The sequence below is a fragment of the Postia placenta genome (assembly GCF_002117355.1).
Source record: "Postia placenta MAD-698-R-SB12 unplaced genomic scaffold POSPLAscaffold_8, whole genome shotgun sequence".
NCBI classification, from domain to species: domain Eukaryota; kingdom Fungi; phylum Basidiomycota; class Agaricomycetes; order Polyporales; family Adustoporiaceae; genus Rhodonia; species Rhodonia placenta.
This window is the reverse complement of record NW_020169839.1, coordinates 1,515,877-1,530,650: the sequence shown is the minus strand read 5'-3', so window position 1 is coordinate 1,530,650 and position 14,774 is coordinate 1,515,877. Positions and strand designations below refer to the sequence as shown.

General features: G+C 56.1%; 6 protein-coding genes across 6 annotated transcripts; 1 reads left to right on the top strand and 5 right to left on the bottom strand.

The window, feature by feature from the left end:
• Nucleotides 1-461: 461 nt before the first annotated feature.
• POSPLADRAFT_1057515 (hypothetical protein) lies at nucleotides 462-1,160 on the bottom strand (the record flags this gene model as incomplete). The annotated part of the gene is made up of 1 exon (XM_024480933.1): nucleotides 462-1,160. One exon carries the CDS (start codon nucleotides 1,158-1,160, stop codon nucleotides 462-464), a length of 699 nt encoding a protein of 232 aa, XP_024338540.1.
• Nucleotides 1,161-3,282: 2,122 nt separating this feature from the next.
• On the top strand, nucleotides 3,283-4,747 carry POSPLADRAFT_1057514 (hypothetical protein; the record flags this gene model as incomplete). Its single annotated transcript, XM_024480932.1, has 4 exons — nucleotides 3,283-3,611; nucleotides 3,680-3,854; nucleotides 3,909-4,065; nucleotides 4,146-4,747. The coding sequence occupies 4 exons, from the start codon at nucleotides 3,283-3,285 to the stop codon at nucleotides 4,745-4,747; spliced, it is 1,263 nt and encodes a 420-aa protein (XP_024338539.1).
• Nucleotides 4,748-5,364: 617 nt separating this feature from the next.
• Nucleotides 5,365-7,517, bottom strand: POSPLADRAFT_1181800 (hypothetical protein; the record flags this gene model as incomplete). The annotated part of the gene is made up of 3 exons (XM_024488871.1): nucleotides 5,365-5,457; nucleotides 5,505-6,725; nucleotides 6,785-7,517. 2 exons carry the CDS (start codon nucleotides 7,515-7,517, stop codon nucleotides 5,644-5,646), a joined length of 1,815 nt encoding a protein of 604 aa, XP_024338538.1. The 3' UTR covers nucleotides 5,365-5,457; nucleotides 5,505-5,643.
• Nucleotides 7,518-7,730: 213 nt separating this feature from the next.
• On the bottom strand, nucleotides 7,731-11,181 carry POSPLADRAFT_1181796 (hypothetical protein; the record flags this gene model as incomplete). The annotated part of the gene is made up of 9 exons (XM_024488870.1): nucleotides 7,731-8,782; nucleotides 8,839-9,166; nucleotides 9,245-9,517; nucleotides 9,578-9,738; nucleotides 9,793-9,924; nucleotides 9,974-10,186; nucleotides 10,255-10,415; nucleotides 10,478-10,947; nucleotides 11,008-11,181. 9 exons carry the CDS (start codon nucleotides 11,179-11,181, stop codon nucleotides 7,842-7,844), a joined length of 2,853 nt encoding a protein of 950 aa, XP_024338537.1. The 3' UTR covers nucleotides 7,731-7,841.
• A 280-nt stretch (nucleotides 11,182-11,461) lies between these two features.
• POSPLADRAFT_1081785 (hypothetical protein) lies at nucleotides 11,462-11,623 on the bottom strand (the record flags this gene model as incomplete). The annotated part of the gene is made up of 1 exon (XM_024483005.1): nucleotides 11,462-11,623. A coding segment is annotated over one exon (162 nt), but the record flags the coding sequence as incomplete, so codon positions are not given.
• Nucleotides 11,624-11,777: 154 nt separating this feature from the next.
• On the bottom strand, nucleotides 11,778-13,905 carry POSPLADRAFT_1066280 (hypothetical protein; the record flags this gene model as incomplete). The annotated part of the gene is made up of 8 exons (XM_024482056.1): nucleotides 11,778-12,040; nucleotides 12,100-12,756; nucleotides 12,810-12,958; nucleotides 13,015-13,269; nucleotides 13,320-13,464; nucleotides 13,514-13,650; nucleotides 13,704-13,794; nucleotides 13,849-13,905. 8 exons carry the CDS (start codon nucleotides 13,903-13,905, stop codon nucleotides 11,849-11,851), a joined length of 1,683 nt encoding a protein of 560 aa, XP_024338535.1. The 3' UTR covers nucleotides 11,778-11,848.
• Between the last annotated feature and the right edge of the window lie 869 nt (nucleotides 13,906-14,774).

The window sequence follows — 14,774 nt, the reverse complement described above, 5'->3', positions numbered from 1 at the left end:
ATTATCATTATACGGACTGGGGAAACTGGGCAGGGCATGGCGTCAGCCAGGACTCGGACACGGTGCAGGAAAGAGCCCTACTGGTGGCGCTTAGCGGAAGCGAGGGTATTGAGTAGATAGTCGACTGTACCAAAATGATCGTTGTACAAGTTCATAATAAATCACATTTTTATCGACTGATGCATTCATCACAACCGGTCCCGAGCGTAAATAGTGACTACATATACACCCATAAGTATTCTCTGGCCAGCAACGTGAACGGCTGGATTTGGAACGCGGTCGACTCTTCCGGCACATGACAAGACGAGTAATGCTAACACGCGAGGGCAAGAAAGAGACCGACTGCGTGCAACTCTTCTTCTAGTAGAAGCCTGCCTTGCGCAGCGAGGACCACATCTTTCTAATGTCGTGTGGGCCTGATCTGACTTCATCGTTATATTGGCCTTTCGATGGAGAAAGACTTAGTGGGTGGCGTTTGCACTGCATGTCGGTGACTCACCAGCCTTATACCAGATCTTCGCATACTGTGTCCCACTGAAGAAGTAGACCTCGTGTCCATCGCCTCCCGGCCTGGGGAACGCCATGTCGACCGTATTGAACCCGACCTTCTTCAGCGATTGCCAATAGGCATCGATATCCTTCGCGCTGCCGTCTGACCGGATGCTTACGCCATGGCCGTCTGCGCCAGGCTTGAACGAGAACTGAAGCCAGTTGGTGTCTTTGAAGAAGTACACCCAGTAGTAGCCGTCGTCAGCCGGCCAGGCGACCTGCAGCGTGACGTCTGGAGTCCCGAACTGGGGCCCCTGGAGATTAGCGAACTCGATAAGGGTGTTCTTCGGTCCGTCGATGAGTTTGTCGTCGCGGGCGCCAGGCGTGGAACAGACCTCTACGAGGACGTAGCGGTCCTGGAAGAAGAAAAAGACCTGGTTAGGGGCGCTCGGATTGGGGAGCGCCGCGTCGATGCAGGAGAAGCCTACTTGCTCCAACGACACCCAGTCGTCCGCGATGCAATGAGGTCCAGACAGGAGAGTGTCCGTCAAAGATGGATCAACCTGGATCAAGATATATCTATCGTCTTTGAAGATGTACACCTGGTCACCAGAAGATCTCGGGTTGATGAAACCAGCGACGTGCGGCGGGATAGGGCGCTGGGATGACATTGTGCCGTCTTAAAACACGAAGTTCCAAAATCGGTGGCCTAAGGCCTAATATGAGCCGAGTTGAATGTGTACTCACCACGATAGAAACTCACCGTAAAAGAAACGAACAAGAGAACGTTGAGCAGTTACTGCGGCGATCGCAGTAACGTGTCAGTTTACGGTCTATCGCCGACTATAACAATTATAGTCACCCCGGGTCGGTAGAGCTAGCTGTACGACTGGAGGCAGCGATCTTGGAGCATCGGTGTGAACAACATGTGTCGGCGAGGATGAGGGACTCGTTGAGATGGGATGGCACAACCAGTTGTGAAAGCTATGGTATTTATACTCTGACGCACTCTGGGGTCAACGAGATTGGAATAAGGTCATTTGACGTTCATATAAGCCAGAGAAGTCCAAGGATGCACGAGAAGTCCCTCGTCCTCTCATTTCACCTAGATTTGGGCGCAACATCTCGACGGGACATCCACGTACTGTCACCGGAGCACGGCTGAATGCGACGTCCGAGCCCGAGACCCGAAACACCAGCTGCTTCTGGGCTCCGCGTTCCTAGAGTGCGACACATGCTTTCGCACATCTTGCGGGAAGGGTCTGCAATTAATCCTTATACGCGACCGAGCGTTCAGGCCCATTTCCATCAGTTCCGCCGCATTCCTGTCGCGACCATGACAGTCCAAGGGCGTGGGGACAGTCCACCATCGGTTCATCTTGCTGGGCAAGCGTGATGCTTATTTGAACCACAAGCTGAGTTCAAGGTAGGTAATCTGGTTCAAGTAAGCCCGGGGATCCCAGGTCAGAGTTTGGTCCTTATGCATCTCCGAAGCCCGTCGCCGCGGTGGGTATATATGGCACCTTTTTCATTTCTCAGTCTCCTTGAGTAATGCTGGGACTCAGCGGTAGGACCGATGTGATTGTCCCCGCCAGCACAGCTCAGCCATCAACCAGTATGTACTGCATTGAAGCAGATCTTTAAAGCGACCGGATAGCGAGCTCTTCCGCAGGTTGTATAGGGAGACTAAGGCCAAGTGGGACCGTAACGAATCTATGCTGCATATAGTGTCTCCTCCAGTGAAAGCGCGTGAATTGATGGCTGCCAATCTCACCACTGCTTGTTATACAGCTCCGCGGGCTTTGACGCGCCTAGGCCTGCCGCGACAGCCATCGCCGTCCTGCTGCGTGTCGGCCTCCTCAAAGTCGGACTGGGCTACGGGGACCTAGCCGCGGAGGAAGCGCGTGACGCCGCGCGGTGAGGACGTGCTTGATCGCTGATCGCGCTCCTAACATAACTCCGTGCATTCGCTCCTTCTTGGTCTCGTTCCCAATCCTACTCCGTGCATTCGCTCCTCCTTACCTGTCTCGCTCCCAATCTCACTCCGTAGATTAGTTCCTTGCCTATCCATCCTCACATGATACCTCTCCCGGATACATATATCTCGCTCTCCCGCTCCCCTCTCCTCGGACATTGTACCACCCTGTACTACCGCGGCTGAGAATACAGACATCAAGATATTCGGTCTAGTTCCAACACCCCTATCCTAGCGCCTATGTAGCGCCCGGATGTAACGGTCACAGGTGCCTAGAGATGATTTGATCTTTGATCGCCTGCTAAAAACGGCGCTCACGCCTAGCGTGTCATCTTGAGATGGTATGTGGTTGGGCCCCTCTTTATAAGACTTTTCCAGTATTTCGCGACTTTCTCAACATCGCCCGCACTTAACATTCACCGGCCTGAGCTGGAGCTGCACGCGTCTGGGCATGGTCAGACGCGGTCACGAGACCGTGACCGCATTTTGCCAGAACGCGTCATTTCTTAATTCGGCGTGTCTTGTTGCACTTGTTGCAGTTCGCCTCTTGCAAAGTACAAGAAGCGTCCCACATGGATACTGGTTGCTATATACTTTGTTCTTTCATTGGTTATACGCATCTAAGTTGCCTTGGCGTTGCCTTCGAGTCGTCCGGAGCCTTGTAGTCAACCGAGCCGGGAAGCAGAACCAGGCAAAATACCACAGAACTTTTTTTCTGCGAACGCCTGGCCGCGTACGATGGGTACTTAATGCGCAAGACAGACTGTCACAGCCACCGACTCCCAACCTCATCCTAACAACCCTGCCGCTCCTTTACCATGAACTCCAAGAACTTCTTCGTGGCACTCCTCATGTACGCTTTGAGCCCGTGGGCTCACCTTCTCGGAGGCTCTGTCGAGAAATGGTTTACGAGAGGGATGATTCAACTAGACAAATACCTTACCCGCCGCAAGGATGGCCCCGAAAATAAGCTGAAGGCGAGCTTCATGCGGTGGTGGCATGACCGCTTCGACGTCTTCTACTGGACGCCACAGGAGTTGGCGCTGGATGCCTTCCATGCTGCAACAGGATACACTTCATGGAAACGCCCAGAGCATGAAGAAATTTGCGCGAGAAGCCGAGTTGAGCCAAGGGTCAAGCGTGAGGGGTGAGCCCCACATCTCCTTCATACGCGCTGGTGATCGTGCAACTGACGGATGGTCGCAATTGCAACAGGAAAGTGCGCATCGAATGGTACCCCAGCATTTTCGCGTGGAAAAGGCTAGTGCGCGAATGTGAAGGACTGCCGTTCATTCGGAAAGACGAGATGTACACGTACATATCGCGCGAGCCAAACGAGGATCTCAACCTCGCCGAGATCCGGCGAAAGTTGAACTTGGAGAACATTCATGTAGGTATTCAGCTGGCATGCAACGTGCATCTGACTGACCATTGTTTCTCGCAGATCATCGACTGGCGCAGGGGTACACTGTTCACACCCGGAAATCAAGACAGACTTTCTCTTGTGGCATTCAATAACCTCGTACATGTTGAGAAGAAAGTTCCGACCAGGTACTTCGGGCGGCCTGAGCGCCAGCCAATGGATACCCTCTACGTGATTGGTACGTGTACGTCGCGTATCTTTAAGGAGCTCGATACTAAGGCAGCTTGGGATTCCTCCCGGTTATGGGATATGATGCAGAATTACCGAGCGAGCAGACGTTGGCCCTACGTCATCGACGAGCACAAATGCTGACGAAGTGGTACGCCAAATTTCTGGGACCCAACGACACCCGCGCGGGGATCCTGTGGTTTGCCATGATCTCCTGGGCGGCCCTAACATCCAAGGAGCGCATACCGCTTCCGGGCTATTATAGGGCCTTCAGGAAAGTCTCCTACTTCAGGGATGTTTGCATGATCCTCAGTTTGCTCGTGTCCGCCGCCATTTCGCTTTTGGCCGCGGCCCTGCAAGAGGTCGATCTGCTCCGGTACTCCGCCGTCACGTTGGCTGCGACCGTCTTCTTCTGGAACACTAATCCGAGGGCTGTGGACTGCCTCGACCGCGCGGTGATGGATGTCTTCTATGTGCTTTCACGGCCAGTTTTGTGTTGCTACCGCATACTCTGGGACGTCGTAGCACGGAGCATGCGTCGAGTGGGGCGGGTACTAGTCGACTCCTGGGGTGTCGTAGCGTGGGGCATGTGTGAAGCGGGGTGGTTGCTTGTCGAATGGCTAGTCCATACACTAGGCTATGATGGAGAGGTGGAAGTAGGGGAGGAAGAGGAAGGGGAGGAGGATCTATGATCTATGCACGCCGCAGTATTCTGAAAGTCAGTTTGTATGAATATGGTTTCTTTCACATCAATATGCATATCCATCCATTCCACGATTGTGTAATCACTGATACGCGGGGTTATAGCCTATGTGCAATTTCACCAGACTGCTCATCCTCTCGACTCCACTCATCGAGTTCATCGGCGGACAAGCGCACAATCCCGGATTCGGAACATCCGAAAGGTACTAAGCAGTGAATATACAAGTCTTCGTCATCACATTATCAGGAGTCCGCAGGGTGAAAATGTAGATGCACCGTCGTCGAGAAAAAGAAACGAGCCTCCGGACCACAACTCGGGCTGGCCTTCAGGCACATTCTAGTACACTCCCGTCTCAGAAAGGAAAGCATACGTCCCGTTTGGATTGTGGCACGTTGATCTCATTACTGACTTCTTTCAGCACTGTGACGTCAGCGTCAGCCGCCGACTCTCGTCACCGCAGACCAAGTATGTCAGCCACTGTCAGCCGCGTATGTGTTACAGTACCATGAGGACTCGGCGATGCGTTCTCTCTTGTTTCTCTTTTCACGTCTTGTCCGTTGCTGCCCACTATGGGCCACTAACCGCTACTTCAGTGGGCGGTAAGTCTAACAGGGCTAACAGCATAATATATATATATGCCTTACTTAAAACTTTGCAATCGCCGCCACCAATTTAAAGGCTAAACGCGCAATGCGCCTCCTGACCAGTTCGTCATCAATACTCCCGGGACAGATCATCATGCTCACCGAGGAATGCTTATATGCGCTGTACATCATACGGAAGGTCCTCAGGTGTTAGCTAGGTGACCTCGCCATATTTTGCTAAATTCGCTCGACATATGCGCCTGTGAGTGTCGCAAGGTGCGCTGATGCTTCCCTCTTCCAGTCACTCCACCTCGCATCCCGCCCCATCCTTCAGAAGGAACCTCCTCACGCCGTCTGCACGGCCCCATGGGACTTCGTCCTCCCAATGGCTGATCACGACGCACGCCTGCGTCTCCAACAGGCCTCCAGCACCGTCAGCGAGGTACCGCCACACGGCCTGGATCATCCCCTCGTCCATACCGGCCCACACTTCGTCCAGAAGCACGAGCGGCGGCCGGCCCACCAGCGCACGCATCAGGAGCACGATCGCCTGCTCGCCCGGGCCCAGGTCGAGGAACTGCCGCTGCGCGAAGGCCGTGTCCTCGGCCGCCTCGTAGCTGCCGTCCGCGGTCCTGCCCGCCCACGCGCGCGGCCCGAGTCCCTCGAGCACCTGCCACATCCGCTCGACGCGCCACCACTCCTTCGCGCTGCCCGGCTCCAGCGCGGAGCCCGTCTCGACGTCAAATCCGACGCGCAGCTTTCCCCGGGGCACGAACTCGCCCGTGAAGCCGGTGCCGACCACGTCCCAGACCGTCATCCCGTGCCTCCTCGGGAACGCGCTCGCCAGTTCCGGGGACACACGGCCTATGCGTGCGTTGAGCTGGGCCGCCGGCCAGCCTGCGCGCGGTTTGCCGAAGAGCTGCAGCTGTGCTGACTGCGCGAACGACTGCGGGTGCTCGCCCGTGAGCATGGCGAGCAGCGTCGTCTTTCCTGCGCCGTTCGCACCCATTAGCTGCCACCGGGAGTTCTGCTGGACTGTCCAGTCGATGTCCTTCAGCACGTGCTTGTTGCCGTACTTGACGTTCAGGCCCGACATGCGAACAAGCTCGTGTCCTAGTTGTCGGACACTGCGCCCATCAATGTTTGCGGAGGTGCCCGCGCCGCCTTGGTGATACAGATCATCGATCTTCGAGGCAAGTTCTTCCTTCGGACCTGCCAAGACGCCACGCTCTGGGGTAACGAGGGCGACATGAGTGATCCACGCCGGCAGGGGATCCTTGGGTCGCATTCCAAGGACAATATGCGGCGACTTCGGGTCTGCAGAGGTATGCTGAGAGCGCAGGAACTCCAGCATCAGCGCACGTGCTTCGACATCCAGACCGGCTATACGAGCAACACATTGTTAGCTGCGGTGAGCTCAAAGGAACAGGTACAGTGCTCACTCATAGGTTCATCCAGAAGCAAGACCAATGGCTGCTGCAGGAGCGCCTTCGCGATCCGTGCCCTGCGTGTCTGCCCGTTGCTCAGGGCAATCACCGGAAGATCAAGCAGTGGCTGCAATCTGAGCGCATCCACGAGCTCCTCGAAGCGTTTCAGCTTTTCCAAGGCCTGTGCGGGAGACTCCTGGGAGCCTATTTTTGTCTCCGGATGGTGTAGCTCAGGCATGGCGAGCTCATGGAGAGGTCTCGCCGACTCGGGGAAATATACCTCTCTCAAGGTGAGTCTATCCTCGTCGCGTACCGCGCCGTAACGCGCGGTGTAATCGAAGAACGCGCCGCCTGCCGTCTCACGGCTAAAGCTCACTAATCGAACATGATGTGCGGGATCGCGCTGTCCGAGGAAGGGGAAGAGGCCGTGCCGGGGGAAGGGGTGTATGCGGCGCTGACCGAGGAGGGCATGAAACAAGGTGCGCTTACTGCTGCCGTGGCCTGCGCTGAGTATCGCCCAGGCTTCGCCGGGCTGGATAGTCCAGGATACGTCGCGCAGGACCGGCTCGGCCGTTATAGGATGGCCACGCTCAAATACGGAGGCGTTGGGTAAGTGTAGGATCGCCCTCGTTGGCGAGTCGGGCGTGTCGGACAGCGACGCACTATAGCAGCGGACCGCATTTTGTTGTAGAGACAAGATCTGTAAGACGCGTCGACGAGAGCATGTCGTCGACGCCGCACATAGCATGCCGGAGAACGGGCTAGGCACGTCGTAGAGGTGAGCAAGAGTCGAAGGGTCTCTTGGCGCGAGTCATTGCACTTGGCCATTGACGCCCTTGATCGCCGACTCTCGATCGCCCGGCCGATCGCATATGGATGCCGGGCACCCGCAAGTAGGCACAGCGTCACTCTCTGTGCGCCACTCGGGGCTGCAGCTGCAGGACACATCGCACAACGGTGTCACCGTACATCAAGCTGCTTTGGGTCTTCAAGCGTATTACAAGTACAACGAGCACACAGAAAAGACAAGACCACAAATCCTGCATCCGAGTGTCTCATCTCGGAGACTTGATCATACTTCGAACCTCGTCCAGGTCTCGACCAATCCGTCCGTCGCCTTACTAGGGAGTGCCCATAATGGCAAGAACGCGCGGACTTCCTCCAATGCGGGTATCAGAGCACTGTGTGCAGCAGGACTGCTTCCGCCGGCCGATGCACTCGCGTACTCCGCCCACTCGCACGCGGCACGGCCGCGCATGGCGACGTCCGTCACTTCCGTTCCGTCCCATCCAAATTCCACGACAAACGGCTTGCCCCACGTCCGCGTCCACAGTCGCAGCTCGTTCACGCCCCCGTCCGGCATCTCGTAGCCTGGAAGAAGCTCTCCTCCCGCTGCGTCTCCGTCCAAAATGGCGTAAGAAGTGATCGGCTTGTCGAAATACAGCCTGCATCCGCGGGTATTTGTCCCCTTCAATTTGATGACGGCCCTCGTCGCATTGAGGCGCTCGGTCTTCACCTCGAGCCACTCCAAATCACGGCCGCTCGTGACATCGCCCCCTGGCGACGGTAGGAGGTCGCTCTCCCACTCGCAGACACGCAAGCCGGGCTTGAGGACTGTATCCAGATAGCACAGGGTGCCCTTGTTCCTCGAAGAAGGCATCTCCCGCATGGCCAAGTGGTCCACATATCCCTCCAATCCGGTCAGCGTCGTGATTGCCCGTACAGAGTGAGAGGCAGCACTGTCAGCACTTCCTGTCCCCGGGTAGTCGGCATTGGTAACAAGGGCGGGATAACTGGACGGCGTTGCAATGGTCGGGGCACCTATCTCGACCCGCTGCTGGAAGTAAACTTTGAAGGGCTTCTCTGGGGTAAACGGGAACACCGTCCATGATATTGTGAGCGACACGGCGAAGACCACTGTCGCGACGACGGTCAACCATCGGCTGACTTTGTGAGCGAATGGTGCCAGCGGAATAAAAACCAGCATAGACAGGGCAGACAAGCTTCCATACACTGCGACAAAGGTGTCAAAACATTTCCGGAACTTCGAACAAACCATATAGACCAACCTGTCAGCGGGCTGCTACCATCAACCAAGGTATTCATCAAAGCCTGCAGCTGCAACAGCTCCAGCTGGAACACAAGCACCGCTACCATAGGCACAGAGACCAGCAATTGCGCGATCCACCATCCATGCTCCTGATATTTGAGGTCTGCAGCACTGTCCGCCCCGTCGGGACGGTGTTGATGCATGAGGGGAGTGATCTCGGTCGCCTCCGTCTCAACAGGTTCCCCCTCCGCTTCGCCGCCAAGTTCCTCGTCTCGACCATTGGCAACGTCATGCGCAGGTGCTTCGTATAGCACCCCAGGCACAAACCTGCTCCCCGACCCATTAGTCTCGTCGTAGTCGCTCTCCACGGTCAGGTCCAACCCCGCTTTTCGGCCGTCCACACCCGCCTTCGTCCCGCGCACAACGCTCTCGGTCAGGGCCACGCTAGAGGCGATCAGGGCGCCAACATTCCAGACAGTGATCCAGTAGAGCCCGGCGATCTGGTATTTCTGGATCTCGACGGTAGAGAAAACGAGGAAGGCCCATGTGAGGAGGTAGTGCTCAAGCAGCACTGCGAGCTTCTCGGAGGAGGGAGATGCCGGTATGAAATGTTGAAACAGGTGTAGCGGGGCAGTGATTGCGAGGAAGGAAAGCGAGAGGTATGTTGTGAGGACGAGGAAGGGATGCGCGTGGACGACCTAATAGGGGTGACTGGTGAGTGGATGGTAAACTACCAAGATTCTAACAATCATACTCACGTATGGATTGAGGTGGACAAAACCTGCTACTAGGCCTACATGCGCTGCGATCCCCACGACGAGCGCGATCCAGAAGCGGCTCCATCCGAAAGCTTGTCTGAGGACAATTTTTGTCTTTGCCCATTTATCGTGCTGAACTTGCTCCTCAGCAGCATGTTCCTCTGAAGTGCCATCCCATGAGCATAAACTATTGTGGAGGTATTCTCTTCACTTACGTGGGGTTTTTGCAAAAGCGAGCAGCACCATTCCGAGCAGGATCAATATGACGATGGGACCAATAACGAGGAATGCGACATTCGCGATGAACAGCGAACGCAAGGGGAATACGACCAACTTGGTTCTGAACACTGCGAAAGTACATTAGCCGACATTGCCCATAGCGCATGCACTACTCACAATCAAAGTATACGGCGGGTTCCGCATTGGCGCTAACCGTGTCGTCGTCATTGAGAAGCGCGAGGCCCGCGCCCCTCGCGCTCTCCATCATGGCCCACAGTGCCTTGCGGCCTTCGTTGTAGCCCATGCCAGCAATCGAGTCGCGCGGCGTGTGATAGTAAGCGCGGTTCTTGTAAAAGGCAATGTCGAGACCAGCCATAGGCTCCAGAGTCCCTAAATGCCCCCCGTGTACAATATTAACCGACTATAAGAGAGTGCGATTTTGTCGTCGCAAGTCGTACCTTTCAAGCCAGCAGCATACACCTGGTAATCAGTGTAACTCCTGATTACTCCGCGCTTGTAGGCGTCCGCGGTGAGGACATCTGCCTGCAAGTGGGAGATGGCTTTCGACGCATAGGCCCTAGTGGGAGCCAAGGAGGTCGAGCGGAACAGCAACGGCCGGCTGCAGGTCGTTTGAGAATTAGAACGAGCTAACCCGTCACTTCGAACTTATGGTGTACTGACCCGCCAGATGCTGCGCCCTCAAGGTTGATGAAGGACGAGGTGAGGTTGGACCACGGATGCTTCCAATACACGTATGCGCCATTCAGGCCGTCCTCTTCGCCGTTATTGAAGAAGAACACGGCTGTGCGGCGGGGCCTGTTCTCTGGCACGGCAAAGTAGCGCACGAGCTCGAGCAGCGTCACGACGCCCATGCCATCGTCTGTCGCGCCGGGCGCGGTGGACACCGAGTCGTAGTGGACTGAAAAGAGCACGCCGTCTGCGCCAGCCTCGGCGCCGTCGACCTTGACGAGGATGTTCGTCCCCTCGAAGTAGACCCCGTGCCCGCCGACGACCCAGGACGCGTTCGAGGTGAGGTCATCGGAGAGGTGGACATATGCCTGCGCCGCGGCAACAGGCTCGAGCTGGGAGAGGAGGTAGGCGTGCACGTCGTCGTTTGCGTGAGAGAGGTAGGGGTGCGGGCGCGCTGTTATCTGGGTTTAGGAAGGTATCAGCCTAGTCATGTCAACCATGGTTGACGACTAATGACGCACCTGGTGTAGGTCTGCGTATGCCCGGTCCACATCCAAACCTTTTGTGTTCTTCGGTACATTGTAGAGCTGATCAGTGCTCAAGACCGCTGCAAAGACAGTGCCATACACCACGACAGTGAGCACAGACACAGGGATGGCGGTAAACTCAAACGGTGCTGCAAGCCATTTGCGCATGCGTTGAAAGACCATCATCAACACGATATAAGGAAGTCGCCAGCCTTCAGAGAAAATGATGGGCTAGACTGAGAAGCAAGACTGCATATTTTATGCTGTTGACGGTTGAGCTCTCCAATCGCCAGGAGGCTTGCCCGTGGTCGCAGAACGACGTCATGAAATCAAGTGTTTATCGGATTGACACAATACAAATTCAATAAGAGTTTACAATAGAATGGATCATAGGGTTAGGGTTAGGGGAGCTTAGAAGCCAAAAAAAAATAGCCCACCCAGCCCGAGGGCCGAAATGGAACAGGGAAATATTGAGACGGTGCATGAGCCGAAGCCCATACAAACCGCAAGGCCCCCCTGAGGACATGGTCGCCGTGCTATGAGAGGTCCCCACGGCCCACATTCCTAGGTAAGTGAAGAGGAATGTGCCATCAAGGTAAGTATGAGGTGTTCATATGCCTGGCAGTCGCTTATGTAGCCCCGCGCTGCGTGCGCACGGACCAGCACTTTGTTTGGCAGGCGGCGATGCGACTATCCCAAGTTCATTCGGTCTGCAGCGTATCCTATAGAGCTGTTCTACTTTTCGTCTACATACCCAAGTGAATGAAGCAGTAAAGAGAGATGCAATTGTACAGCGCAATTAATGTTTCTACTTCAGTGTCTATGATACATGTAATCAGTCGTCCTCGTCCCAGTTCCCTGCCTGCTGTGGGATCTTCGGCCCACCCGCAGGCTTGCTCATGATGATACTGTCCACGCTCAGCACCGACACCGCCGCCTCGGTCGCCAGCCGGAGGGCCCACGATTTCGCCGCGAGCGGGTCGTTGATTCCGCGCTCGGAAGCGTCCAGCGTCCCGTCCGTCTCCGCCTGTGATGCGCCGTGAGCGACAGCCCGCGCCCCAAGCCGAGAAGAGCAGCCACACATACCTCGACGTCCACGCCCCACGACTCCCCGCCGGGCCCCTCGTGCTTCGCCCACAGCCGGCTCACGATCTCGTTCCCCTCCGCGCCGCCCAGCGCATTCTCCGCAATCGTCTTCGGCACGACCTCCAGCGCGCTCGCCCACCGGCGCACCCCGTGCTGCGCGAGGCCCTTCAGGCCCGCGCCGTACGTCTCCACGCGCCGCGCGAGCTCGAGCTCCGTCGCGCCCGCCCCGGGCACGAGCCGCGCGTCCTTGAGCAGCGCCTTGATCACGTTCACGCCGTCGTCCACCGCGCGCTCGAGGTCGTCCAGGCGGTTCGTCGTCGCGCCGCGCAGCACGATCGTCGCCGTACGTGTGCGCTCGCCTAACGACGCGTCGAACTCGGGCTCGCCCTCCACGAGCTGCCGCAGCACCGTCACGCGGTCCCCGCCGATCTCGATGCACTCGAAGACATCGACGTAGCCCGCTTCCTCGGCCGTCGGCGCGCCCATGCGCGCGAGCGGCGTCGCGTTGACGACGCGGCACAGCCGGCGCAGCTCGAACTTCGACAGTACTTTTAGCACAGCGATGTTGAGCCTATTCAGGTAGTGCAATGCCAGCTCGCCGACCGTCGATCCTGCTATGATGACCTTCACGCCCGATGCTGCGATCTCATCAAAGATCTGAAATGCATGTTGAATGAGTATCCACTGTGCAATAGAACGACGACACTGACCTTCTCTAGCTGCTGCTCTTCTCCGCGCGTGAAGTTGAGCATCTCGTCCGCGTTTTTCAGCAGCACGGTGCCTTTCGTCTCGGTCTGTGCGATGTCGAGGCCGCACGTGAAGATCGCAACCTTGGCCTGCTTCGTTTTTTTGATCATCCCTGCCGCACATCCCTTCGAATCATGGCCGTACGTCAAATGGGCAGTGTATGCGCACCTTCTGGCTCCCGGCCGAACACCATGCCCCGGACGACTCTGCTCCCGGCGAGACTGCCACCCATGATCTTCACCACGCGCACGTTGTCAACATTGAAGTTCTTCGGGTTGGGCGGCATGACCGCCAATGCGGCCTCTGCGACAAGAGACGCGAGCGTGTCCTCGTACCCGTACTGTTTTGACGCGATCGCGGGCTTCAGCGCCGCGGCGAGCTCGGCTTGCGTGAGAGGACTTGGTAGCGATGTTTTTGAGAGATCTGCGCCGTGTCAACGAGCGCGTCCCAAGACGAGGAGCACGCATGCTTACTCTCGAGTTCTGCGACTGCTTTGACACACGCGAGTTCGTAGCCCTTGATGATCTCGCTCGGGTGCAGGCCCATTACGAGCAGGTGCTCGGACTTTTTGAGGAGTTCGCCTGCGAAGATGAGGACCATGTTCGTCGAATCGCCCATCTAGACAGATGAGTTTGGTATTCTGCACATGTGCCAATGGGGGAATTACCTCCGACTCTTGTGCTTGGGACGCCATGACGAGCAGCTTCGCCGCTGGGTGCACGACCTCGATCTCGCGGATGATGGTCGCCGCGTCGGACGTCACGAACAACCGGCCAAGATGGTTCACGACGAGCTTATTCCTGCCTGAACGAACGCGTCGCGTCGGCGCATATTCAGCACCTCGCGGACAGACGTACCATTGGGGCCAAAGCTCGTCCGGACAAGATCAGAGAGCTCCGATACGGCCTGGATGTTGCGCAACACGGCATCTTCGAGTCCTTGGAGGTGCTAGAGTTTGGCTTCAGCACGATGCACGGTGTGAGGGGGTGCTTCAAAGTTGACCTTGTAGCCCTCTTTAAAAAGCTGCAGGTTGTTCGCCTTTGGGACCTTCAAAGACATGGCGAATCGTTGAGCAGCGGAAGAAAGCCGAAATTCGTGAAATAGAGCGTCGAGTCCGAGGTAGTCTTCCTGCAGGACGAACCCCTCACGGCAATTCCCAGATCACGTGAAGCGCGTTTCACACTGCAATCGCGCCTCTCATAGAGCGTGTCGCGATAGTTTAGACAGTAAAAGTGAGTGTCCATCATGGTGGTGGAGTGCGCTATGTGTTCTGTTTATTCTCGGTAGCATGACTGTTGAATTCTGAGTACTTGAGGCGCCAAATCTGCCTAAAACTGCTTGTCTGATGGGATTGAGCTGCAGTAGAGAGTAGATTCTTGCTGAAAGTCTACAAATATCAAGGATAGTGCATCATAATGGTTTAGTACACAACTTGATAGCACGAGATGCAGAATATAGGTCGAAGTCGACGTTCAAGGCAGCAAGCTGCAGCCGAGATTTCCTTTTTGGGACGTAAGGCGATGGTCCGGTAAAGTGGGCGCGCTTTCCGGCAGACCATGAGTATACTAGGACCGGTCACTGTAACACCCAATTTATATGTCGCACCTGGAATATTTTCCTGGCCACTAAAAGAACAAGGAATGAATCTCTAATATCGTATTTACATGTACAATATCTACGAAAAAGATTCATAAGACATTAGGCAAAGGTTGATGTCTTTAGAGACAAAATACTGAGATTGAGCGAAAGTGCAGTTTCACCACTCAATGAAACACCTGCGACTTGCCCGATATAGCAAGCGATGGATTGCGCGCCTATGCACCACGCTCGTCCTCTGAGCTGCTGCTACCTTCTCGGTCGCTGCTCAACTTGCGCTTGTTCTCTCCTTCGGTAACTCCTGCCGCCGCTTGAACAATGACTGGCGTGAA